Here is a 24,222-nt window from a genome sequence, read left to right as displayed (position 1 = left end):
ACCGACATGTATTTGTTATAACTGCTCTCTACATTGTAATAATTTAATGCTGTAAATAAAAAAATCCATTTTTATTGAAAAATAAAATATTGTTATGTTTCTTTATATAATTGGCCTGAATTTGTACCTTGTGTTACGCACTTTTCATAATGTCAGGAATATTTCACCTTAATGGAATGAAAAGACCATCGTGGTTGTGCCATAATCCTGCTACTCAGTGCATTATTAACTTAAAAATGCGGCATGTATTTACAAATTATTAACTCTTTGCTCATGATCGAATCCAGCGCTATTTGCACTCTTTTCATAAAGGAAGTTTCCTGCCTGCCTTCTTTGTGACATTGATAACAGGCACTAAGGAAAACTGGGGTTAATGATAAACCAGGAGGCAGCCAATCTCACCTTTATCTGACGGCCATTATTAATCGTGGTGGCTGGACAAAAATTGCATGCAGATTTTTATTATTATTTGCTTTTTGAGGTTCTGCATGACACGTCTTTTATTGAAATACTGCTTTAACTGTAGTGGAATTCTTCTTTCATCTGTAAAAAGCTGTGGGCCGCCTGCCTGGTACACAGGGAACAATTTGCCTCAGGGTCTGTGACATTTAGGAACAAACTGCCATTTTCCATCACCCGTTCACAGACTGAGTGCTTTAGATCTGCACAGCTTTAGTGAGAGAGAAAGGGAGAGAGTGAGACATAAAGAGACATAAAGGGTGGTAGTAGCCTAGTGGGTAACACACTCGCCTATGAACCAGAAGACCCGGGTTCGAATCCCACTTACTACCATTGTGTCCCTGAGCAAGACACTTAACCCTAAATTGCTCCAGGGAGACTGTCCCTGTAATACTGATTGTAAGTCGCTCTGGATAAGGGCGTCTGATAAATGCTGTAAATGTAAATGTAAATAAAGCATTTAGCGGAACAATAAATTGTATTCAATAAATGCTGTCTACATGGGTCTTAATAATCCTTTAGTTTGACTCTGGATGGCATAAATCACACTTAATGCAAACGAAAGCAGACAGAACTGGTATAGTTGAATCAAAGTGGGACATTGATTTTAATTGAATTATAACGGTAATCGAAATAATCCGACACATTTTGACTCTTGTTCGTCACTGTTATTGTATCTCAAGGTTTACTGTTGGAGCTCAGTTTGAATTCAAGATTTTACACCCCCTTGTGGACAAGAGGACAAGGTAACAGGCCAGTGCTGAGTGGGACCTTCCAGTGCCCTGTCTTCTCTAATGGCATCATGATCTTCAATACATTGTAATATCTGGCTCACAAAATACATTTTTATAACTGTAAACCTTTTGTATTCCGGGGAGAGGTTGTGCTATTATTATTAATTTGTTGTTATTATTATCATTTTAGAAGAAAAAAAAGGAATGAGTTAATGAAATTAATTAATGAAATAAATACATATTTCACTGGAGAAGTGCAAAAATGTCAAATTAACATCAGAATCAGAATTACAAGGAATTTGATTCTGGTAGATGGTGTCTTTCAAGTACAGAGAAGAAGAAAAACAACAACAACAATGTATGTGCAAGGAAGTGTATGTTATTGTACAAATTTGTTCATACTGTTTATAAATAAATATATTAGTATAAATATATGTATGAATGAACATGTTAAAAAGGTTTTTTAAAAAACCTAAATCTAAGGTGAATCTGCCTGCCAGTTCTAAAAATACTGATATTAATATAAGTACACACTCGGGGCAGTGGTGGCCTAGCGGTAAAGGAAGCGGCCCCGTAATCAGAAGGTTGCCGGTTCGAATCCCGATCCGCCAAGGTGCCACTGAGGTGCCACTGAGCAAATCACCGTCCCCACACACTGCTCCCCGGGCGCCTGTCATGGCCGCCCACTGCTCACTCAGGGTGATGGGTTAAATGCAGAGGACAAATTTCACTGTGTGCACTGTGCTGCTGTGTATCACATGTGACAAATCACTTCACTTTCTTTCTTCACTACATTTTACCTTCACAGCATTTACCAGACGCCCTTATCCCAAGTGACTTACAATCAGTAGTTACAGGGACAGTCCCCCCTGGAGACACTCAGGGTTAAGTGTCTTGCTCAGGGACACGATGGTAGTTAGCGGGTGTGGCGAGTGTGCTACCCACTAGGCTACTACCACCATAACTCCCTCCCTACTTTAGAAAGTCCTGCTGCAGGTAGCCATGCTGACTGACAGCTGCGAACGTTTGCAAGAGGATAATCCTGCAGGCGGGACATGAGAATGGGGGCGTGTCCGGGCGGCGATGACGCCGCTCGCTCGGACCAATGGCTGCGGCGCGACCCCAGAGCCCCGCCCCTCCACACTTGCCAGCCGACCAATCGCAGGACCGAGAACTGTGGCTCGGTAGTTCGCACTAGTCCCGAACGTCGCGAAGGACCGCTAATCCCGGGGAAACCTGGCGGCCCCTCGCTAATCCCGACACCGCGACCGGAGCCGCTTCCTGCGCAGAACCCCCCTTCTCCCCAGCGTGTCGTGTCACAGGGTGGCAGAATAAATCCGAATAAATCATGGCGGCAGCCGAGCGGATCTAAACGACGCATCGTATTAGATTCGTGCGGCCGTTCCACGTACCGCGTATATACCGGTTATTTACATTTACAGCATTTATCAGACGCGATATACAATCAGTAGTTACAGGGACAGTCCCCCCCTGGAGACACTCGGGGTTAAGTGTCCTGCTCAGGGACAAGATGGTAGTAAGTGGGATTCGAACCTGGGTCTTCTGGTTCACAGGTGCACCGTGTCCCACTAGGCTCCTACCACCCTACAGGTTATCGGATGGCGTGTTTTTTTTTTCTTCCATGTGCGTTCTCACTCATCAATACGAAACAATAGTCTTGAGCGCAGCTTCGTGAGGCATAAAAGGCAAATCCGGGGCGCCCTAAATCACCCCAACTGGACCCCATTCACCCCATAAAAAAAAAAAAACCCGGTCCACACGGGCCAGCAGGCACCCTCGAACTCGGGGCTTTTATGGCGTTAGCCTGCGAGCTAACGCTGCCGGTCCCGGCGCAGCCTCGCCGAAGGTGGCGGTGTTGAATGGATTGAGGGAGGGGGGTCGAAAAAAAAAAACAGAGAGAGAGAGAAACGAGAAAGAAAAAAAAAAAAAGTGGCGCTGACTCCGAAACGGACGGCGCCCGAAGTTCGGTCGGAGAGCAGCAACAGCCACCCGCCCCCCCCTTCCACCGGCGAAGTTTATTAAAAGCCAAGACGTCGCCGCCGCCGCTCCGCGGACCGCGCGGTCGCCCATACGCGGGACCATCCGGCGAGATTTGCCGTAGGAAGGGGAAAGCGAGCCCCGTCGTCGAGAGCTAGCCGTTAGCCCACGGCCCCCCGCGCGTATATATATATTTATTATTATTATTTTATTTTCTTATTATTTTTTGATGAGTTATGATTAAAATCGCAGCGGGCCGCTTTTCCAAACGTCTCGCCGGCTAAATAAAATAATAATAATAATAATAATAAATAAAATAAAAAAAACAAGGCTAAGCTAGTTTAGCCAGCTAGCGCACCGGCTAGCTCGGCTAGCCGCGTGAAATGAAACCAAGCGGCGCGGCTGGCGTCTGCCGGATCGGCCCGATGCAGGAGGGCGCAGGAGCCGCGTTTTAAAGGTGAGTTGGGCGCCGTCCTCTCTTCTCCCCTTTCCTGCCTGCGAGGGGACGGGACGCGGTTCGAGGCGGCGCGGCGCGGCTCGGCTCCGCTTCGGCTTGCTGGCTAGTTCGGTCCCGGTCGCGTTTTTGTGCGGTTCGTCCCGCTGCGTGTTGGTGAAACGGCGGATAATACGGCCGGCTACAGTAAAGCCGTTCCGGGGAGAGAAGTTAGCCTCCCCTCGGAGTTTCGCTGCTTTCATTTTGTAAACAGATCCGACCTCCTTCACCCCCATTTTTAATTCGACGCGTGGTTCTTTTTTTTTTCCTGTTTCGTGCGTGTGTTTTATTGCATTTTATTTCCTTCGCGTCGTTAAAAGTGCTTGCAGGTACGACCCCCGTCACCCCGCCGCTGTCCGCTCCGGCCGGGCCTGGGCTCTTCGTGGAAGTTGCGCTGCCCCGGGCCGTCGTCTGTTGTTCGGCTTAAGCCCCGTGCGGGCGGATGACCTCTATTTTCGAGGATGTAAACACCGCGGAACCGGCGTTCGGTCCCCCACGTTGAGAATTCGCGAATTTCAACCTCCCCCTTATTTTACCTTTACAGAGCGACTTAGTCAGTAGTTACAGGGACAGTCCCCCCCCCCCCTGGAGACATTCAGGGTTAAGTGTCTTGCTCAGGGACACGATGGTAGAAAGTGGGATTTGAACCTGGGTCTTCTGGTTCACAGGCGAGTGTTTTACCCCATGAGTGAAGTGAAGTGATTGTCACATGTGATACACAGCAGCACAGCACACAGTGCACACAGTGAAATTGGTCCTCTGCATTTAACCCATCACCCTGAGTGAGCAGTGGGGAGCCATGACAGGCGCCCGGGGAGCAGTGTGTGGGGACGGTGCTTTGCTCAGTGGCACCTTGGCGGATCGGGATTCGAACCGGCAACCTTCTGATTACGTGGCCGCTTCCTTAACCGCTAGGCCACCACTGACCCACTAGGCTACTACCATCCTATTTTTAGAAGCCTTTTTAATGTGCGTTTGTGTTCCGTTCAGAAAACACATTTTAAACGTCTGATAACCACGATTCTACTTCTTTATTTACAATTAATTGCTCATATCGTCTCTGTCTTGCCAGCATATCGTGTTTGCTTTTATAATGACTTTTAGAAATAGAATTTACACTGCGCATAATCCAAGCTTCGCGATGCCGGATTGTTTTTCTTATTATTGATTATTATTGGGTATCGGTGTCTGCTTTTCGGAGGCAAGTCACTCGCACGCTGAGCGACGTGCTTAATGTCCCACTGTCGCCGGCTTGACTTTAGCTTTCGCCGTCGTCAGAGGCGGATACTCTGGTCTGGTCTCACCGCAGCCTAGAAAACGTTGGCCCTGCGATGGCAGCCGCCTGGCAGCGGCGGGCAAGCTCCTCCTTAGATGTAGTTACGATGGAAAGATCCGTGGCCCGAATGCGTGGTGCCAGAAATCCTTGTGTGCACGGGATGCGCTTGCTTTTAGTTAACGTTTTTGTAAGTAGTGTCCGGTTTCTTAAGTGTTCTAAAATTTATACCGTTTGTGTTTCTATTTGTTTCTGCTCTTTAAGTGACGCCATTAACGTGGCACATGTATGAGAGATACGCAGAGTAGATTCCCCCGCTGTAACACGTCTACATATGGTCAAGCAAATATTCTGTGGACATCCACGCTCATTGCTGAAATACGGGCGAAACGGATTTGCCCGGAGGCCAGGTAAAATAAAACAATAAAATAATTCCCAGGTACTACTTTTAATACACGGCGATCTGTCAGGCAGGGACTGGGCAGAAAGATTTACCCCCCTGCTTATAACCAGATACTCAGACAAATGCAGTGTTCCTGTTGCTTTACTGTGAACAATCGTTTATTAAATCTAACACATTAAAAAATAATAATAATAAAAATGTAAATATGGATCTGAACACACAACAGTATCTTAAATTGCAACATTGAATTAAAATAAAACGACAAATTGTTCAGGCCTTTTTTTCATACATTTACAGCATTTATCAGACGTCCTTATCCAGAGCGACTTACAATCAGTAGTTACAGGGACAGTCCCCCCCCTGGAGACACTCAGGGTTAAGTTTCCTGCTCAGGGACACGATGGTAGTAAGTGGGGTTTGAACCTGGATCTTCTGGTTCATAGGCGAGTGTGTAACACTCTAGGCTACTAACACCCTGCCATACAAGTCAAGTCTGTTGATTGGTTGCCAGCACAGGACACATGAAACCATCCATTACAGGCAATCTGTTTTAAAAGTAGAAATAATAATTAAAAACATCCTAGCACATATCATTTGATCATTTTTTTTTGGCTCAACTTCATTGACATCCTTACAGAAGCAGAACACTGACAGCAAGCGTTGATACGGTTATACTAATGGGTTTCGTATCTCTTTAAAGTGCCTCGGTAGTTTCATGGCACATACAAACAAACTAAAACCAAGCATTTTAACGGTGAAGAAAAATGCCCTCCTCTTTGCGAACATATTAATTCTGCCGTACCCAAGTCCTCTTGGAACAATAAATACAATTATCCGCAGAACAATATTGAAAGCGTTCAGCGCACATGCTTTTTTTTTTTTGCCCAGGAACAGTTACAGTTATCGGCAGAAAAAAAAACAATAAAAAAAATAATTGACCGAGATACAATCTTGATTTGATTTGACAGCATTTACCCGATTCTGCCAGAACATAATCTTGCGATTTCTTTCTTGCAAAACCGCAAAAGGACGTCTCAACCTTTTTTTAAGTCATTAGTTAGGCTGCTTTTCTAGATAAAATGCACACTTTCTTCTTACCTTGCACGCAAATACTCCACAAGATGTTCCATCCTTCACACCTCCAGTGTGAAACATTGCAGCCTTTATTCCTCGTGAACGTTCTGTAAAGACTTTTGTTCTACCCGCCATGAGTAAATACAGAAACTTCGGTCACAAATTGTGTGAAGAATTTGAAAGGAAACACTCCTCAATACATTTTCACTCATTAACTAAACATTTCCACATTTCTGTAATGATTTTTAATAATCGGCCCTTTCCCCTCACTGCACATTTTACGTTTACAGCATTTATATGACTTCAGCATGACTTCCACTCTGTGATTATAGGGTTGCTCAACACCCCAATGACCGGTGTTGCCTGCTTAAACCATCAGACTATTTCAAGCAACAAATAAATATTTCAATGAAATATATTTCATTTTCTAACCTCTGGGTTCTGATGTTAGAATTTCCTTAGTCTTTCTTACCTTGTGATATCTTGGCCTTTAAATAAGAGGGATGGACACAGCCTAGCCTAACTGAATAGTCACTTAAATACATTTTGTGTAATAAATTAGCTCGTATTTAATCATTCAGACTTTAAGGATAATCATTACAAGTCATTATACCTTCAGCAAGTGTCCAGGGCCCAAGACCGACTTCAAATTCGGCAGTGTCCCACTAAATAAAAGAGACCATTTGTTTTATCTCCACTCATTTAATATTCTATTGTATGTGCTCCAATTCATTTTATAACAGGATATTGCGTCGTGTGAAACATGTGAATGATTGGGGATGTTAGACTTTTCTCATGGGCAACGAATCAATCAGGAAAGCCTTTCCCTCCTTTCCCTAGTTGTCCTTCCTCACCATTGCATATATGTGTGTATTTATAACCTTTTGAGACAAAAATATCCTCATAAAAGCACAGGTGTCTGTTAATTATGTTCCTGCTGCCTGAAAGTTGCCAAAACGGGTCCCAAAAAACGTCGTAACTTCACTCTATAGTTCCCTTCCAGGTGCCGAAGGTCAGCATAGTAGTTTGGATTACGAGCAGCGTAAATCTGTTTAAAGAATTAGCCTCTTTAATGACTTTTATAATCATTTCACATGCTGGCAAGACATGAGCGCAGGAGTTATCCATAATGACACATACTACTATCGTGGTGGTGGCCTAGTGTGTAACACACTCGCCTATGAACCGGAAGGCCCAGGTTCAAATCCCACTTACTACGTGTCCCTGAGCAGGACACTTAACCCTGAGTGTCTCCGGGGGGGGGACTGTCCCTGTCACTACTGATTGTAAGTCGCCCTGGATAAGGGCGTCTGGTAAATGTCAAATGTGAATAAACGGCAAAGAAGTAGAATCGTGGTTGTCCGACGTTTAAAACGTCGTTAATAAATCGCGATTTGGCGACCAAAATGCCCGCGTCGCGGCGCGTCGGTGGCCCGTGACGAACAAGATGGTTCGTTAATTAGGCTGTAATGGCGTTTGTCGCCGCTTTACACGGGCGGAGGACGGCGAGTGTAAATACAAACCGAACCCGCGCTGGAAAGACGTCCGGAGAGGAAACTGGTGGCAATAAAACTAATGATTCCGGACGAGTTTTTACAACTATTAAAAAAAATCCTATATGTTATATACTGTATGTAACACGGATTTCCGTATCGACCTTGATCTGTCCACGTGTTTTTCCCACGTTTAAAATACTCCCGACCTGACCGGACGTGTTTCGTGAATTGCACGTCCATTTACGTTCGTATCTGCGGGTCGAGGTCGCGAAACCGCCGCGCGGCGTCACCTTCTCTTTCCCCCCCCCCGGAACCCCGGGTCACGGGTTCGGGAGTCCCGCCCGGACGCTCTTCGCTGCTACAGGAAGTGCTGCACCCGGAAGTTCGGGCTTTTCCTTTGTGTATGTCGGTATTAACGCCGTTTTATTTCGCGAAAAACAAGACCCCGGCCGCCTGCGACGCGCGGGATAAACGTCACCGCTCCGCCGCGTCCGTCGCTCGGATTCGGTTCTCTGACGCGCGGGACACGGCGACGCGTCAAGATACCTTTCTCTCCGAACCCCCCCTTTCTTTTTTCTTTTTTTTAAGACACTCGCCGTTTATGCAAAGAGTTTGTCGGCTAGCTGCGCGGCGCGCTAGCGATAGCAGGATCGGAGCCCGCGGAGCGATCTCCCCCGGCGGACCGGCGGGGCCGCGGCTCTCCCGCACGCCGACGGACCCTCGGCGGCGCGTTTAAAGCGGACCGACGCGCCCTGGGATGGTGCGTGTGCGCGGAAATCGCGTCGGGGCAGAGCGGCTGCGAGGTCCGACTGATTTCGCCGTCTGCGATGTTTTCAGGTCCCTGCGGCGGAGGTCGGCCTGAGGAGAAGGGATGGACGAGCAGAAGTCAAACTGTGAAGAAAATGATGCCGAGACGCCAGGTGGGTGAGCCGGTCCGTTCGCCCAAGTTCGTTTGTCCGGACGTTCCGCGGTGTTGCCATGTTGTAAAAAAGAAAAAAAAAAGTGAAGTGATTTTGTCACTTGTGATGCACAGCAGCACAGCACACGGTGCACACTGTCAATTTTGTACTCTGCATTTAACCATCACCCTGAGTGAGCAGTGGGCAGCCATGACAGGCGCCCGGGGAGCAGTGTGTGGGGACGGTGCTTTGCTCAGTGGCACCTTGGCGGATCGGTATTCGAACCGGCAACCTTCTGATTATGGGGCCGCTTCCTTAACCGCTAGGGCCACCACTGGTGCTAATATTGTTCTGTCAGTGCGGCCTTGTTTGTCCCGCTGTTTATCGTGCCTGTTTAACATCTAACTTGGGCCATCGTTTTTTTTTTTTTGTAAAGCTGATGAAGGTACTCCCCCATCACCGAGCATCCATCCTGAAGCGGAGGCAGATGCCCCCCTTGACACTACTGCGGATGCTTCCAGTACACCCCTGTGAGAGAAGTTATTCAGTCTGATGTTTTTCTTAGTAAAAAATCGGCTTTAGGTTTGATGGCTGTGCATTTTTTGTTCTTGTGACTGGTTAAAAATAATCTCACAAATACTTTGTGAGATTATTTAACATTAATACGAGTTCCCTTAGCTTGTCTATGTAAAGAGAGCTTTGGTATTCTGTCTCATCCTTCAGAGATCTGCAATTTGTCCACTTATGACATCATAAGGGGAAAGGTTACCTCCCATTTCTCCCGCCCCTCCCCTAAAACAACAACAACATTTGTTTCTTATATAGCCCATAATCACATACAGTACGCCTCAATGGTCTTTGACAAGCGCCACAGTTGACACTCCCCACACGTGACCCTTCTGCACACAAGGAAAAATTCCACACAAAAAAAAAGGAGGGAGAAAAAAGAAAGGAAGAAACGTTGCGAAGGAGTGATACAGAGAGGGACCCCCTTCCAGGGTAGAGTGAGCCTGCAAATGGTGTCAGTGCAGGGCTGGTGATGATTTAGTTTTTTTTCTCTCTTATTGGACAAGTCCTACAGTTGTAGGTTTGGAGAAGTCCAGAGTGTAGTCCAGTGTCATGGTCCGCAATACATGTCCATTATGATGCTAACATTATCTCCACCCACCGTCACGGCTTCTAAATGTGCAGTCACTCGGTGATTGGATGTCCTGGAAACCTCACTGTGGGACATGATCAAAGTGGCTGTAATTAGGGGACCAAAGCAAAAAAAAAAATATTAACATCACGGGACCTTTTAAAGCCCTCCCACAGATTTATAGTATGAACGCAAGCGTATTTTGAATATTAATGTCCTGAATGTGTTAGGAGTCGTAGGGCGGTGAGAGATTTTGTACGTGGAATTCGTTTCCCAGAATGCAGCAGGCCAGTGTCTTAGCAGGATGACGTGCGGTGTGCTGATGTCTGGTTTTGCGTGGCAGTGGGAAGGTCTGCGCGCTCTGCAACTGCGCGGAGCGCAGCCTGCACGGCCAGCGGGAGCTGCGGCGCTTCGGGCCCTTCCCCGACCGACCCGCCCCGGAGCCCCGCCTCCCCTCGCCGCCGGAGGGTGGAAGCGATGACCTGTCTTCCATCGGCTTCTCCGACTCCGCCTGCCTGGCCTCGGTCTTCGACGAGACAGGTAGGTCCCCTCCCCTGCCGCCCGGATTTCTGGGTGCTTGTGCCGGGATGGCGAGTAACGCCGCGCCCCCTTACGCAGGGAGGTGCTGGGTGCACCACTGGTGCGCCGTGTGGTCGGAGGGCGTGAAGCGGACGGGAGGGGAGCTGCAGGATGTCGACAAGGCGGTCATCTCAGGGACACAACGGGTAAGTCCCCTCACGCCTCCGCCCGCTCTTCCTTCGCCTTTTTTTTTTGGCCTCCCGTTGACTCGTCCTCCGGCACGGCAGCTCTGTGACTATTGCAAGCGGCTGGGCGCCAGCATCCGGTGCCGGGCGGAGGGCTGTCCACGGTTCTACCACTTCCCCTGCTCGGCTGCCAGCGGCTCCTTCCAGTCCATGAAGCAGCTGACGCTCCTCTGTCCAGAACACATAGCCATGGCGGAAGAGATCGGTAAGTTGCCGCCGAGTGGCCGTAGCCCCTCCCCCCTCCGGGACGTTCCGCGCGCCCAGTTCACCGTTATCGCTCTCCTCCATGCGGCAGCCGGCGAGGAGGCGCGGTGCGCGGTGTGCGACGCCGGCGGCGACCTCTCGGGCCTGCTCTACTGCACGGGCTGCGGCCAGCACTACCACGCCGTGTGCCTGGAGATCGGCGCCACGCCTCTGCAGCGGTCGGGCTGGCAGTGCCCGGAGTGTAAAGTGTGCCAGACCTGCAGGTGGGTGCCCCGCGGCGACCAACCGGAAGCCATTTTTAAAAAAAAATATGTATTCATTTATTTTTATTGTCCACTGAGTTGTGCTTCTTAAACGGTCGCCAGGCAACCAGGGGAGGACTCCAAGATGCTGGTGTGTGACGCATGTGACAAGGGCTACCACACGTTCTGCCTGCAGCCGGCCATGGACGCCGTGCCTCCCGACTCCTGGAAGTGCCGGGTGAGGGAAGCTCTCTGGATTTCTTCTCGCCAATAATCCGATCGTTCCCGGCAGTGGTTCCCGACACGGGAATTTTCATTGAGGACGTATAAAAATCCCAGTGACGCACCCCCCGTGTGCCGTACAGACCGGAGCTTTAAATCCCGGCCTGAGACGGGTCGGGTTCGTACTCGGGGTCGAACTTATGCGTTTGAGGATCGGTTAGCGAACACACACGCCTTCGTATGATTCGCTGCTTGTAAATTGGTTTCGGTAATCGGTAAAAGTGTCTCGCATTTTCCGAAATGCTTTTTTTTTTTTTTTTTTTTTAACAAAGCGTTCATCTGATTGGCGATTCTCGGCCGAAATGATGCAGTAACAACACGGAACCACGTTACCGCCGTTCATTTAAAATGCACCAAAGAGCACGACGGTCGGGTTGGGTCTAACGTTTTAGGGTCCGTTACAGCACTAACCCTATAAGCCCTGCAGCGTGATAACGGGGGGGGCGTCGGGGCGTCCTGGCCACGGGCTAGGGGATCTTCAGGGGGAAAAAGGTTGGGAACCACTGTGTTTTACCATGTTCGTTGTGTTTGTTTTTTTTATCTTTACTTTACTTTGCAGCCGTTTTTATCCAAAGCGACACCAGCAATTCTCATTCAGTTTCATTAGATTTTGAGTTACAAAACTAAGAGCCCTGACAAGGCCCAACTTGTCAGGAATAGAACATGCAGGGAATTAACATTTATTTACTTACTTAGTTAGTTAGTTAGTTCAGTGTAAGTGTTCGACTCACCACTATATGAGTAGTGAAATTTGTCAGTATTGTGAAAATCGCTTTTGTTCCGATCTGAGAATTATAATCTCTACATTCCACCCGTTCTTAAATTCGGTTTTGTCATGAAACGAGTGAAATATTAACCGCGATGTGCATGTCCTCCCTTCGGCCAGTTTTAAGCCATTTCTCCGCCTGCCAGCTGTGTTGACCATGTGACTGACCTCTTTATCTCTCTGCGGCGCAGCGGTGCCGCGTCTGCGCCGACTGCGGCGCGCGAGGGCCGGCCCTGCCCGGCTCGGCGCAGTGGTTCGAGACGTACTCCGTCTGCGAGGGCTGCCAGCAGCGGCGCGCCTCCGTCTGCGGCGTGTGCGGCAAGTCCGGCGACCCGCCCGCTCCCCTGCCGCACTGCTGCGGCACGTGCCACAGGTGGGTTATTTGTTTGGGGCTCGGCACATGTTGCGCTTGTGGCGCCGCGCGTGGTGATTCACCCTTTCGCCCGTGTCCACCCTCCAGATGGGTGCACAGCGAGTGTGCTGCTCTGCCGGACGGCTCGGAGGAGAAGTGCGTCTGCGCGCTCTGCCGGGATGTGGTGGTGGAGGAGCTGGCCGAGGCTGGAAATGCCGAGCAGGTGCCCATGGAGTTGGGTACGTTGGGACTTGATTTCCGTCTCGCTCCGGTTAATTTTCCACCGGGTGGTCGGCCTGATTGATCTTTTTCGAACGCAGGCACCGGAACAGCGCAGGTCGGACCCGGCACACAGGAAGAGCATCGTCCGGAACCGTCTGAGGACTCCAGCCGGCCCAGCGAAGACAGCACGGGCCCCGCAGGCGGCCCCCTTGCCGGCGGGGTCCCTGCTGAGGCCTCGCTGGGAAATGAGGTCCGCACAGAGCCTCGCCCAGAGAGCGAGGTCCCTGCAGACTCAGCCCGGAAAAGCGAGAGCCTCGCCAAGTCCCATCCGGAAAGTGAAGTCCCCGCAGAGCAGCTGACCCTGATACCTGGAGTCCCAGGTAAAATAGGCCACTATTTTAAGACGTTCTACCTTCCCCTGTAGCCGCTTATGTCTTCATGTACCAGCATTATATATATTGTGTTAAAGGTCCCCTGCCGTGAAAATGTGACTGTGAGATGAGCCGGTCTATGGTCCTGCAGCTGCAGGCACCTCAGATCTGATCTGGAATTTGCTATTTCCGCCCAGAGCGAAAATGATCTCCACCGATCGGCATTGCTCTCAAACGTGCACGGCACGCATGACTTCCTAATTGCACCAAACATTGTGGTTGGTGAACGGTGTTGATATTGCTGCGTTTGCCCGCTCAACGTCTATAGGTCGTTCTCCTCCTCGTCCCGCCTCCCTCCTCATTAGCATTTTAACGCTACAGATGGTGAAACCGCGCGTCCTGGGAAACCTCACTGTGGGACTAGATCAAAGAGGCTGTAATTCTGCACCATGGCTGGTCCTGTTGGGGACCAACAAGACCGGTAGTGGTGGCCTAGTGGTTAAGGAAGCGGCCCCGTAATCAGAAGGTTGCCGGTTCGGATCCTGATTCTGAAAGCGCCGTCCCCATGCGCTGCTTACTCAGGGTGATGGGTGAAATGCAGAGGATACATTTCACTGTGCGCACCGTGTGCTGTGCGTCACAAGTGACAAATCACTTCACTTCAAAAGCAAAAAAAAAAAAAAGAAATTCCTGACCGTTGTCTGTTGTGTCCGTGGAGGTATTAATTGTCATTCTTTGTAATAGATGGAAGTGGATCTGCTGAAGAAGAAGTAGCAGCACGTGCCGATGAAAGCACACGGCAGAGCCGGCCGACCCGGGAGAGTCCGGACAGCCCCGTCCAGGCAAGCATGACGGGTTCTGCATCAGTCCACGAGACAGAGGTGCAGGTCGCCCTCGCGCCGGAGGAGACGGTCCCTGTGGTGCAGGAGGAGGTTGAGAAACCAGCAGATGGTGGGACCACTGCTGATCCTTCCACTCGGGCTCCTCCTGCTCCCGCCTCCGAATCACAGGAGGAGGAGCCTGTTGCCATGGACGTTGACGAGAGTGGCACCAAGAATTCAACAGTAGAACTGCAAAGTGATGCAAAGGAAGCCACAGTCACTCCAGATGTGGATCCTCCTGTGGAGAATCGCGTTGTCCCATCGGAGGAGGAAGAGGAGGAGGAAGAAGAGGGGCTGGAGTACTTATCTGCTGTCGAGGAGGAGACCCACGGGGGCGAGGAGGACGAGGCGGACTTGGTCAAGGTAAAGCTGGAGGAGGACGACGAGGCCCTGCAGATCAAACAAGAGCTTCCCCTGGACGAGGCGTCCAACGCCAGCCGATGCGACGAGAGCAGCAGTGGCCTGGGCTCCCCTGCTGACTCCCACATGCTCTCCATGGACCTCAGCGTGGTCCCGGCCAGCCGCTCGCGCTCCGACTCGCTGCTCACCGAGACCGACGACTCGCTGCCCTTCGACCCGCTCAAGGCCGACGGGGAGAAGGCCAAGAGGCGGGGCTCGCCGGGCCGCTCGCGCGTCAAACAGGTGAGGTGTGGGGGGGGGGACCGGCCGGTCGCCGCCGAGGCGCCGCCAGACCGCCCTAACGCCGCTGTCCCGCTCCTCAGGGCCGAGGAAGCGGTTTCCCGGGGAAACGGCGCCCCCGCGGGGGCGGAGGTGGGAGGGGCCGCGGCCGCTCGCGTCTGAAAGCCATGGCGTCTTGCATCGACGCCTTCCTGGTACGGTGTCGGCGACGTTCTGCGGTTCTTGTTTCGCCGCGCTCATGGCTAGTTTAACGTTGGCCTTTTTTGTCCTTTCTGCAGCTGAGCATGAACACAGACACCGGACTGAGCAAAGAGGACGAGGACGAGGAGGACGACACCATGCAGAACACGGTGGTGCTGTTCTCCAACACCGACAAATTCGTCCTGCTCCAGGTTGGAAACCCGTCGCCCCCTCTCCCCGTACCCGTTTGTCCCGCGAGACGGGGGGGACGTTTAACGAGCCCGGCTCTCCTCCGCAGGACATGTGCGTGGTCTGCGGCAGCTTCGGTCGCGGCGTGGAGGGCCAGCTGCTGGCGTGCGCCCAGTGCGCCCAGTGCTACCACCCGTACTGCGTCAACAGCAAGGTAACGAGACGGGCCGTCCCGCCGGGCCGCGGCGGCGCCCCGTCCAGGTCTGACCCCCCCCCCCCCTCGCTCTGCGCAGATCACCAAGATGATGCTGCGGAAAGGCTGGCGCTGCCTGGAGTGCATCGTCTGCGAGGTGTGCGGGAAGGCCTCGGACCCGTCGCGGCTGCTGCTCTGCGACGACTGCGACGTCAGCTACCACACGTACTGCCTGGACCCGCCGCTGCACACGGTGCCCAAAGGCGGCTGGAAGTGCAAATGGTACCAGGCCATGCGCCGTTTACGTTTCTGAATGCCCGCGGTGGCGGGTTGTAGCCGTACGGTGAGCGTGTGCTGTCCCCCCCTCGCCTCTGCAGGTGCGTGTGCTGCATGCATTGCGGCAACAGCTCGCCGGGGTTCCACTGCGAGTGGCAGAACAGCTACACCCACTGCGGCCCCTGCGCCAGCATGGTCACGTGCCCCGTCTGTCACGAGAACTTCATGGAGGAGGACCTCATGGTGAAGTGCCAGCACTGTGACAGGTACCGACGCGTGATTGGTGGTCGTTTTTAGATTGCACGTTGCCTGATGCCGTAGGTCGACAGCTCTGTGTTTTTGCGGGTGCGTGCAGATGGGTACATGCCGTGTGCGAGAGTCTCTACACTGAGGACGAGGTGGAGCAGGCATCTGATGAAGGCTTTGCCTGCACTTCTTGCTCACCATATGTCCCCAGAAGTATAGGTGAGTGGGAACCCATCATCCGTGTGGAGTGGTTCTCATTAGTGCGTCATGACCGACTTCCTTTCTGCTTTTTCTAATAGAATCTCCCATGTCTGCATTTAAACTAAAAGAACCAGGTATGTATTTTTTTGCATGTTTAAATTTAACAGTATATACATATTTTCTGTCATGCACATAAGAGTAATGTAGAAATGGTGCGTTTGGCAGGGTTTGTGAACCGCCCTGACCGCCTTGTGCTTCTTTTTTTTTTCCGCTCAGAGCCCCAGTTCTATCGCCTGGAGGGCGTCTGGCTGACAGAATCAGGCATGTCCTTGCTGCGCAGCATCTCCATGTCACCCCTTCATAAACGCAGGCAGCGCCGCTCCCGCCTGGGCACCGTCTGTGGCTATGGTGGCCCAGACGGCCTGGAGCTGAAGGACGGAGAGGGTGACGGAGAGGAGGGCAAAGGTCAGTTCTACTGTCGTTTTTATGGTTCCCACACACCATTCTGGTTGTTCATACAGATCAAAACCGAGTCCGTGTTTTTAAACGTAGGTGGCTCTGAGCCAATGGAGTGTGAGACAAAGCTGGAGCCCCATGGAAGCCCAGATCGTGAGGGTGGAGGAGAAAAAGATGGAGCCGATGGAGCAGCTGAGGGGGACTGTGAAGGTCTTAAAGGAGGAGTAGAGGAGACCGAGGATGGGAAGAAAAGAAAGAGAAAACCATATCGACCAGGTCTGATGTGCTTTAATATTCTGCTTATCTGTGTCATATTGTAGTTGTTATACATTGCTAAAAAAATAAAGGGAACACAAAAATAAGACATCCTAGATCTGAATGAATTAAATATTCATATTAAATACCTTGTTCTTTACATAGTTGAATGTGCCGACAACAAAATCACACAAAAATTATTGATGGAAATGGATTTGATCCACCAATGGAAGTCTGGATTTGAAGTCACACTCATAACGAAAATGCAAAAACACACTACAGGCTGATCCAACTGAGGTGGCGGATGGTCTCTTGAGGGATCTCCTCCCAGACCTGGACTGGTCTTGCTAATTTCCTGTAATTTACACCTGTTGTCTATTCCATTTGTACAGCAGCATGTGAAATTTATTGTCAGTGTTGCTTTCTAAGTGGACAGTTTGATTTCACAGAAGTGTGATTGACTTGGAATTGAATTGTGTTATTTGTTTGACTTTTCCACCTGTAGGGATTGGAGGGTTTATGGTCAGACAGAGGAAATGCCATGCGAGGATGAGGAAGGGCCAGATCCATGCGATGTCTGGAGAGGGGACGGCTGATGGACTGCCGGCTGAATCAAAGCTGGAAGAAGGCAAGAGTCTTAATGTTTTTGGAATGCACACACAAATATTCTCAGACTTTTTTTTGCTAATTATTAAAATAAGTAATATTCGCTCTGTCTCAACACCTATTAAAGGGGGTTTTCAAGGTTGTTTTTATAGTTTGACTTGTGGTTCGCTTGCTGCCCTCCTTTAAATACATTGCTTGGGGTCATCAGTTGACCCCTATTATAAAATATAGTTTAGTGAAATCTGTAGCTTGACTCTTAAATAAATGCTCCCAATTCTAAGTGTGGGTTTAGAGAACTAGTCTAGAAGGGTTAAGAATGTAAAACTTTTTTTTTTTTTTTTTTGTGGCCAGGTCCCCATCCTGACACACCTCTGGATGGACCATCGGATATGAAGTTGGCAGATGGGGAAGGTGAACAGGCAAAGAAGAGGCGAGGCAGGAAGAAGAGCAAACTGGAGGACATGTTTCCTGCTTACTTGCAGGTAGAGCAGCTCATCTCGGTTGACGCGAGCGCATCTCTGTTTTTACCTTACTTATTAAAACATCTTCTACCATGTAGGAGGCTTTTTTTGGGAAGACATTGTTGGACATCAGCAAGAAAGCTCTCCTGCTACCTCCAGCTCAGAGACACGCTCTGGGCCTACAACGCTCTCCCCTGCCAGTGCCTGGCCTCAGACCAGCTGCCTATGGGCCAGGTTGGCTCATTCTCAATTCTGACCCAACATTTAAAGTTAGAAATTTTAGTATGTTAATGTGGGGTGTTTTCTGTAGGAACAGACCCAAAGGAAACTGTTATGGGAGCCTCTTTCCAACTCAAACAGGAAGGAGGGGATGGACCAAAACTTCATGGAGTTAGATTAGGTATGTTTGAGGGAAAGACCTATGTTTTGTGAAAGGTTCAGTCTGATCTCAGAGGAACTTCACAGCTTTACTTTCACCTAAATTTTTTGATGTATGAATTTTCTGCAGACACTTCTGGGCAGTCCTGTCTCAAAGACCAGCCCTTAACTGAAGCTCAAAGCCTGGAGGCTGAGAAGCGTGAAGGTTTGAACTGTTCCGTGGAGTTGTGTTACGGGAATTCTCTAGTACCTTCAAGAAGGCATGATCATTTGCATGTTTGTTCCAGGCCTTCCACATGGAAGCGAGAGCCAGGACTCTGAGCAGTTTTTCCGGAAGGTCCTGGGCGGGTCTGAAGGGGCATCCCTGGTAGGAATGAGGCCCATCCAGGAGGGCGATCGTAGTGGACTTCCGCAGAGCAGTGTTCTCCCAGGTACAGGAAACCAGGTTTATAGCTGCGTAGACATTGTAACTTAGGATTTCTCCATTGTTCTGAAGTGGAACTGAGGTTTGATCACCGCTATTGCTCACGTAGGTGCATCCCTCTCTGGGTCTTTACCCTCAGCTGGAATGATGGACTCCTTTCCTGCTCTCTCCCAGCCTCCCTTCTTTGATATGCGGTATGTTTCTTATTTAAGTTTGAGTTTGAGATTCCCTAGTGTCAGTCACATCCAGTGTGTACTTAAGAGCTTGGCCACATGATGGTGTGTGTGTGTGTGTGTGTGTGGTGTTTTCATGAATAAAATGTGATTATAGTGGTTTTAAATATTAATACTGCACTTTTCCTGCAGTGATCGAGGAGGCCTGTTTAGCCCAGATCAGGGAGATGAGAGCCCATGGGCCACCCCTTCTACTCCAGCCACCCCCTCCACACCTCCAACCCCGACTGAACAGGAGGGCGATGGCCTGTCTTACAACCAGCGGAGCCTCCAACGGTGGGAGAAGGACGAGGAGCTGGGAGACCTGTCCACTATTTCGCCTGTGCTCTATGCCAACATCAACTTCCCTAGCCTCAAACAGGACTACCCTGGTGGGTGTGCAGTTAGCGTTCAGTGCAGTCATTCAATAGACTGAATCCAGTGTTGAGCTTTTTTTTTTTTTTTTTTTTCCTTGCCAGATTGGTCAAGCCGATGTAAACAGATAATGAAGATCTGGAGGAAAGTGTCTGCTGCTGACAAAGTTCCATATCTGGTACGCGTTTACTCATACCAGGACACTGGCTTGTAATACATCTAATATGGCTAATACGTTTATCTTTTCCCTTTTCTGCAGCAAAAGGCCAAAGACAATAGAGCTGCTCAGCGCATCAGTAAGGCTCAAAAAGTATGTGTTTTTTTTTTTGTTTTTTTTTCTTTCCATCCGGGCATGTATCAAAACAGTTCACCACCGTCTCCCAAGTGCTTCCTTAACCACTAGGCCATCACTGCCCCAAAGGCCACCACTTTAGATATAGAGTCGAAACCCACAGTTTTTTTCCCCTTAGTGATATTCAGATATTTGATGAAATACACTTTGGGCAACAAAAACACCCATACATTAGCAATTAGTTTTTTAATGCTTAATTTATCTACTAATTTACTGTGGTGCCTTTAATGCTAACCAATTTTTGAAATGAAAAGCTTGACTGACTGGCTTTGGTCATAGACCACCATTTTTTATTCCACTCATTACTACTTTTTAAGACTTAATGATGTTTAGTACTTAACCTGTGCTCAGATGTATCTATTTCTGCAGGAAATTCCCTATTTCTTGCAGCTATATATGATTCTGTTCTCTCTTTCAGCAAGCAGAGAGTCAGGTGTGCAGGCCACTGAAGACTGAAGGTGTTGCCCGTGTCAAAGGGGAGCGACCGGTCCTGCATCTGCAAATTCCTCCATCGTCTGGATCTCTCTCCACCCCTTCCCAACCCAGCTCTGCTGAGAGTCCCTTCCCATTTGCTCCAGACTCTGCGTCTTCCTCCGCCTTTTTCCCTGATGGTCCGTTGAAAACGCCAGGCTCAGCAGCAGATGTTCGCATGGACCCTTTCCCCAAGATGCCTCCTCAGTCCCCTCACTTGCAGCCCTCCACTCCGTTCTCTCAAGCTTCCTCTAGCCCTTTGCCGGCCTCCTCCTCAGGTTACTCACTTTCTGGGCCACAGGGTCCTCCTCCACCTCCTCAGGGAAGGCCAGCCAGTCTTGGCCCTCTGGAACTGCAGCTAGCAACCTCTGGGAATGCACGGAGGGCCCAGCAGGTTGACCCCTACTTTAGACCACAGCAGCAGGGCCATTTGCCCCAATCAGCACCTCAGGAACCTTTATGTCCACCTGAGAGCCCCCGGTCCCGTGCTGTTGGGCCAGGGGACTCCCCCCTTTTCTCCCCACCACACAGCACTCATCCTGGGGACTCTTTACGCAGCCAGCAGGGAGCAGGGCGCCATGAATATGGCTCCTCCCCCTCCCAATCAACGGTGACCTCCTCCCCTGCTGGGGTGGGGCAGTTCAGGGCTGACATGAGTGCGCCCTCTCCCCGCTCCTCTTCCACTGGTCGCCAAGACCTTGGCACCAGTTCCCCTGGGGCCATGTTGGACTCAGGTGATGGACTCTTTAAAGCGCCCCTGACGCCAAGAAGTAACCAGGGAGACCCTGGGAACCCACCTGGCACTGTTCTTCCCCCAGTTGCATCTCCTAACCATGCATCAGAGGGCTACCGTCAGTCTCCTTCGTCTACCTTTTCAGAAGCTCCTCACACGCCACGACCTCAGCCTGGGGATAGCTGCTCGCCGTTACCACAGAGGCTTCCAGTGACCCAGCAGGAGCCACATACCAGAGTGCCCTCTAGCCCACAATCTCAGGGCAGCTCTCAGTCTCCGCTCACTCCTGGCGCACTGTCCAGTGAGGCGTATTCTGTCCATTCGCCGGCAACCCCTCGCTTCCAGTCTCCTGATCCCTACTCACGGCCTCCTTCCCGCCCCCAGTCCAGAGACCCCTTCACGTCCCTGCACAAGCCTCCTCGTCCCAACTCTGCCGCCCCAGAAGGCAGTTCCACCTTCCGAGGGTCACCTCATCCGGGCCAGCAAACACCTGTGGCTTCCTCTTCACCAGTTGTTGGGGACCCTCTCTCTGGGAAGCCACCCGGCGTGCCCGGCTTTGGTCTGAGTGCTAACACAGTGCCAGCAATGGGCCAGCAGCAAATGAGAATGCCTTTTGCAGAACCTCAGCAGTCACAGACTCAACTACAGCAGCCCCAACCCCACCCCATAGCTAGCGATTTTCACCTTAGAATGCCTATGCCTCCTGCTGCCCAAGATTCCATCTCTGCGCGGCCTCAAGAGCCCTTGCCTATGCCAAACTCCCAGGATTTGCCAGACATGTCTGTTAGTCAGGACCCATCGTTAGTTGGACTCAGCCCATCTGAACTAGAAAAGCACAGACAGGTAAATGTTTTTTTAAACAGGTGCATAATTTAAAAATTTTTGTCAAGTGTTTCAGCTTCTAACGTGTTTTTTTTTTTTTTTTTTTTTTGTGTTCCGCCTTACAGAAACAGCGGTTGAGGGAGTTTTTGATCAGACAAAAAATGCAGCGAAACTCACGCCAAGAGAAGGAAGCTGGAGCTGCAGGTAACCCTGCTGCTCAGTCATGGCCTGCTGGTGAGATGGCACCTTATCAACAGGACAAGAATCAGCGAGCCCCTCCTCCATACCCACAGGTACAGATATTAGTCATACCTATGATTTGGGCTTTTTTGGGCTTTTGTTTCTCATTCTAGGTTTTTCTGTGCTACTTTAGGATCGAGTAGTTGCAGCTCAGACAGTTCTACCAGGGCCTCAAAGAATGATTGACCCCAATGCACTTAGGTAAAATAAAATGTTGTATCAGTCTCATTTGCGGAACTGTAATGCCATATAACGTGCTAATAAATTGTTATTTCTCAATGTAGACAACCCGGGCCTGCTAATCCGCAGGGGATGTTTCCTCGCCCTCCATTTCCACCTCAGTGGCAGGCACAGGCTGCTGGACCTCGGAGGTTCCCTCAGCCTTCTAACCTGGAAGTTGTTGGTCCCAGGCATCATATAGCTACTCCAGTCAACAATCCACTATCCATGCAAGGCATTCAGAGCATGCCCAACCCTCTGGGAATGCTGCCTGGTACAGGAGGGGAGACTGTGCAGCCTGGACCCCCTCCTCAGTTTATAGAGTTGAGGCACAACACTCAAAGAATCCCCCCGGGCTCTCAGTTTATGCCACGCGGTCCTCATCCACGCCCTCGCCTCTTTGTTCCCCAACAAGAAATCGCACCTTCTTTTGTCCAACAGCCTGTGCCTGCAGCTCAGGCACAGGGGACTTTGGGTTTATTACTGCCACAGCCGGGCGGGGACGCCCCGCCACAGATGGCCGCTCCTGTCCCAAGCCAATCCAGTGCTCAGCACCAAGTCCCACCTGGTAGTGTTATAGGGGAGCAGCAAGCCCCAGCACTGGACTCTGCAGATCTACCTGAATCTGACTTGGAAGATCCCTTTGCTCCCAAAGTACTTGGGGATTCAGCAGGGGAGACCGGCGTCGAGGACGAGGATGATCTTGCAACACTAGACCTAGATAAGGGGGATGATGCATTGGGCAACCTGGACAACCTGGAGACTGCTGACCCTCATTTGGATGATTTGCTTAACAGCGATGAGTTTGACTTGCTGGCGTACACAGACCCTGAGCTTGATCAAGGCGATCCCAAGGATGTTTTTTCTGATCAGCTCCGACTAGTGGAAGCTGAGGGTGAAGGACCTGCGTCCTCTGCTACAGCAGACATTAAGGTGGAAGAAAAAACAAATACTGGACGTTTGGCGACTGCTCCATTGCTTAAAACGGGGAGCTCTAATTCCAACAACGCAGGGGCGGCTTCAGATCGTGTTTCAGAGGCATCACGACTAGCTTGTATGAAACAGGAGAACAAGGGCTTAACTCCGCAGCAGGCGGCTCAGGTCGTGGTGAAAGAAGAGGTCGGAGTGTCTGGTGGTAGACCTGCTCCAGCAGAAAACCCCACAGCTTCGCTCAGCACAGTCCGTCTAGGGGCCATTCCTTTTCCGCTTTCCACGCAGGTGGACCCGCTGTCTTTCCCATCTGCCGCACCACATCCAAACCTCAGCGATGATCCTTTGGGGCTGCCGGATGGAGGAGGTCAGCACTCACCTGCAGTGGATCTTGACAAGGTTGAGAGTTCACTAGAAGCCAGTGAGTTGCCCCTTCTTATTCAGGACCTGCTTGAGCATGAGAAGAAGGAGCTTCAAAAGCAGCAGCAGCTCAATGCGCTTCAGCAGGGCGGGATGAGTGCTCCTCTCCATCAGCAGCAGCCCCAAGGGGCCAACCAGATTCTCCTCCCACCGCACCTGCGGCCTCCAGCCCAGGGAATTGTGGGCCAGCCTGCAATTTTGCAGAGGCCACCACATCTTATGGCACAACACCTACCGCAGCAAAGACCTCTCGACACAACCATGGCTACGCTTCCACAGCAGCCGGGCATGATTAGGGTCGGACACCCAGGTGGCATTCACCCAGGGCTCAGTCCGCATCTACCCCAGCAAGCTCAGCAAATGATTAAACCTGGTGTGGGGAATAACATCTTTCCAGACAAAGGTACATATGTTTTTTGTTTCTAAAGATGATCTTTCTTTGGTAATTGGATTCATTGAGAGACTGCTTTTGACTTTACTTAGGGAGTAAGGGGTGTATGTTTCAGTCATTCAGTCATTACCACTTGGGTGGTAGTAGCCTAGTGGGCAACACACTCAACTATGAACCAGGAGACCCAGGTTCGAATCCCATTGTGTCCCTGAGCAAGACACTTAACCATAAGTTGCTCCAGGGGGGACTGTCCCTGTAACTACTGATTGTAAGTCGCTCTGGATAAGGGCGTCTGATAAATGCTGTAAATGTAGATTGAGCACCCATGGGGCAGCCGTTGGCCTAGTGGGTAAGGAAACAGACCCATAATCATAAAGTTGTGGGTTCGAATCCTGAACTGCCAAGGTGCAAATGAGGTGCTACGGAGAAAAGTACCGCCCCCACACACTGCTCCCTGGATGCCCACTGCTCACCAAAGTGATAGGTTAAATGCAGAGGACAC

General features: G+C 50.5%; 1 protein-coding gene and 1 long non-coding RNA gene across 5 annotated transcripts in view; one reads left to right on the top strand and one right to left on the bottom strand.

Moving 5' to 3' along the window:
* The first annotated feature begins 3,004 nt into the window (after window positions 1-3,004).
* Window positions 3,005-24,222, top strand: part of kmt2d (lysine (K)-specific methyltransferase 2D) — a 35,344-nt gene continuing 14,126 nt past the window's right edge. Inside the window, exons 1-36 of one of the 4 annotated variants that reach the window (XM_028993132.1) lie at window positions 3,005-3,648; window positions 8,519-8,690; window positions 8,768-8,850; window positions 9,266-9,359; window positions 10,311-10,507; window positions 10,586-10,692; window positions 10,774-10,936; window positions 11,027-11,198; window positions 11,301-11,415; window positions 12,417-12,598; window positions 12,686-12,816; window positions 12,898-13,179; window positions 13,915-14,693; window positions 14,774-14,884; window positions 14,969-15,082; window positions 15,169-15,273; window positions 15,353-15,534; window positions 15,630-15,794; window positions 15,884-15,993; window positions 16,074-16,109; window positions 16,252-16,440; window positions 16,528-16,707; window positions 17,192-17,314; window positions 17,644-17,774; window positions 17,852-17,987; window positions 18,064-18,153; window positions 18,262-18,336; window positions 18,419-18,562; window positions 18,665-18,749; window positions 18,921-19,159; window positions 19,247-19,320; window positions 19,402-19,452; window positions 19,913-21,541; window positions 21,646-21,813; window positions 21,894-21,961; window positions 22,045-23,732. In XM_028993132.1, the coding sequence (XP_028848965.1) occupies window positions 8,802-8,850; window positions 9,266-9,359; window positions 10,311-10,507; window positions 10,586-10,692; window positions 10,774-10,936; window positions 11,027-11,198; window positions 11,301-11,415; window positions 12,417-12,598; window positions 12,686-12,816; window positions 12,898-13,179; window positions 13,915-14,693; window positions 14,774-14,884; window positions 14,969-15,082; window positions 15,169-15,273; window positions 15,353-15,534; window positions 15,630-15,794; window positions 15,884-15,993; window positions 16,074-16,109; window positions 16,252-16,440; window positions 16,528-16,707; window positions 17,192-17,314; window positions 17,644-17,774; window positions 17,852-17,987; window positions 18,064-18,153; window positions 18,262-18,336; window positions 18,419-18,562; window positions 18,665-18,749; window positions 18,921-19,159; window positions 19,247-19,320; window positions 19,402-19,452; window positions 19,913-21,541; window positions 21,646-21,813; window positions 21,894-21,961; window positions 22,045-23,732 (8,164 nt within the window). In that variant the 5' untranslated portion in view covers window positions 3,005-3,648; window positions 8,519-8,690; window positions 8,768-8,801. Of the gene's footprint in view, window positions 3,649-7,801; window positions 8,691-8,767; window positions 8,851-9,265; window positions 9,360-10,310; window positions 10,508-10,585; window positions 10,693-10,773; window positions 10,937-11,026; window positions 11,199-11,300; window positions 11,416-12,416; window positions 12,599-12,685; window positions 12,817-12,897; window positions 13,180-13,914; window positions 14,694-14,773; window positions 14,885-14,968; window positions 15,083-15,168; window positions 15,274-15,352; window positions 15,535-15,629; window positions 15,795-15,883; window positions 15,994-16,073; window positions 16,110-16,251; window positions 16,441-16,527; window positions 16,708-17,191; window positions 17,315-17,643; window positions 17,775-17,851; window positions 17,988-18,063; window positions 18,154-18,261; window positions 18,337-18,418; window positions 18,563-18,664; window positions 18,750-18,920; window positions 19,160-19,246; window positions 19,321-19,401; window positions 19,453-19,912; window positions 21,542-21,645; window positions 21,814-21,893; window positions 21,962-22,044; window positions 23,733-24,222 lie in introns of those variants that run through there. The other 3 variants (XM_028993130.1, XM_028993133.1, XM_028993131.1) reach the window with 3 other exon arrangements.
* Window positions 5,823-7,614, bottom strand: LOC114797890 (uncharacterized). Its single transcript, XR_003751010.1, has 3 exons — window positions 7,048-7,614; window positions 6,459-6,558; window positions 5,823-5,905 (listed from the first exon to the last, which is right to left on the bottom strand). It is a non-coding gene; the product is annotated as an uncharacterized LOC114797890 (long non-coding RNA).

Source organism: Denticeps clupeoides, chromosome 10 (assembly GCF_900700375.1).
Source record: "Denticeps clupeoides chromosome 10, fDenClu1.1, whole genome shotgun sequence".
NCBI classification, from domain to species: Eukaryota; Metazoa; Chordata; class Actinopteri; order Clupeiformes; family Denticipitidae; genus Denticeps; species Denticeps clupeoides.
The sequence above is the reverse complement of the archived record's forward strand: the minus strand, read 5'-3'. Positions and strand labels throughout refer to the sequence as shown.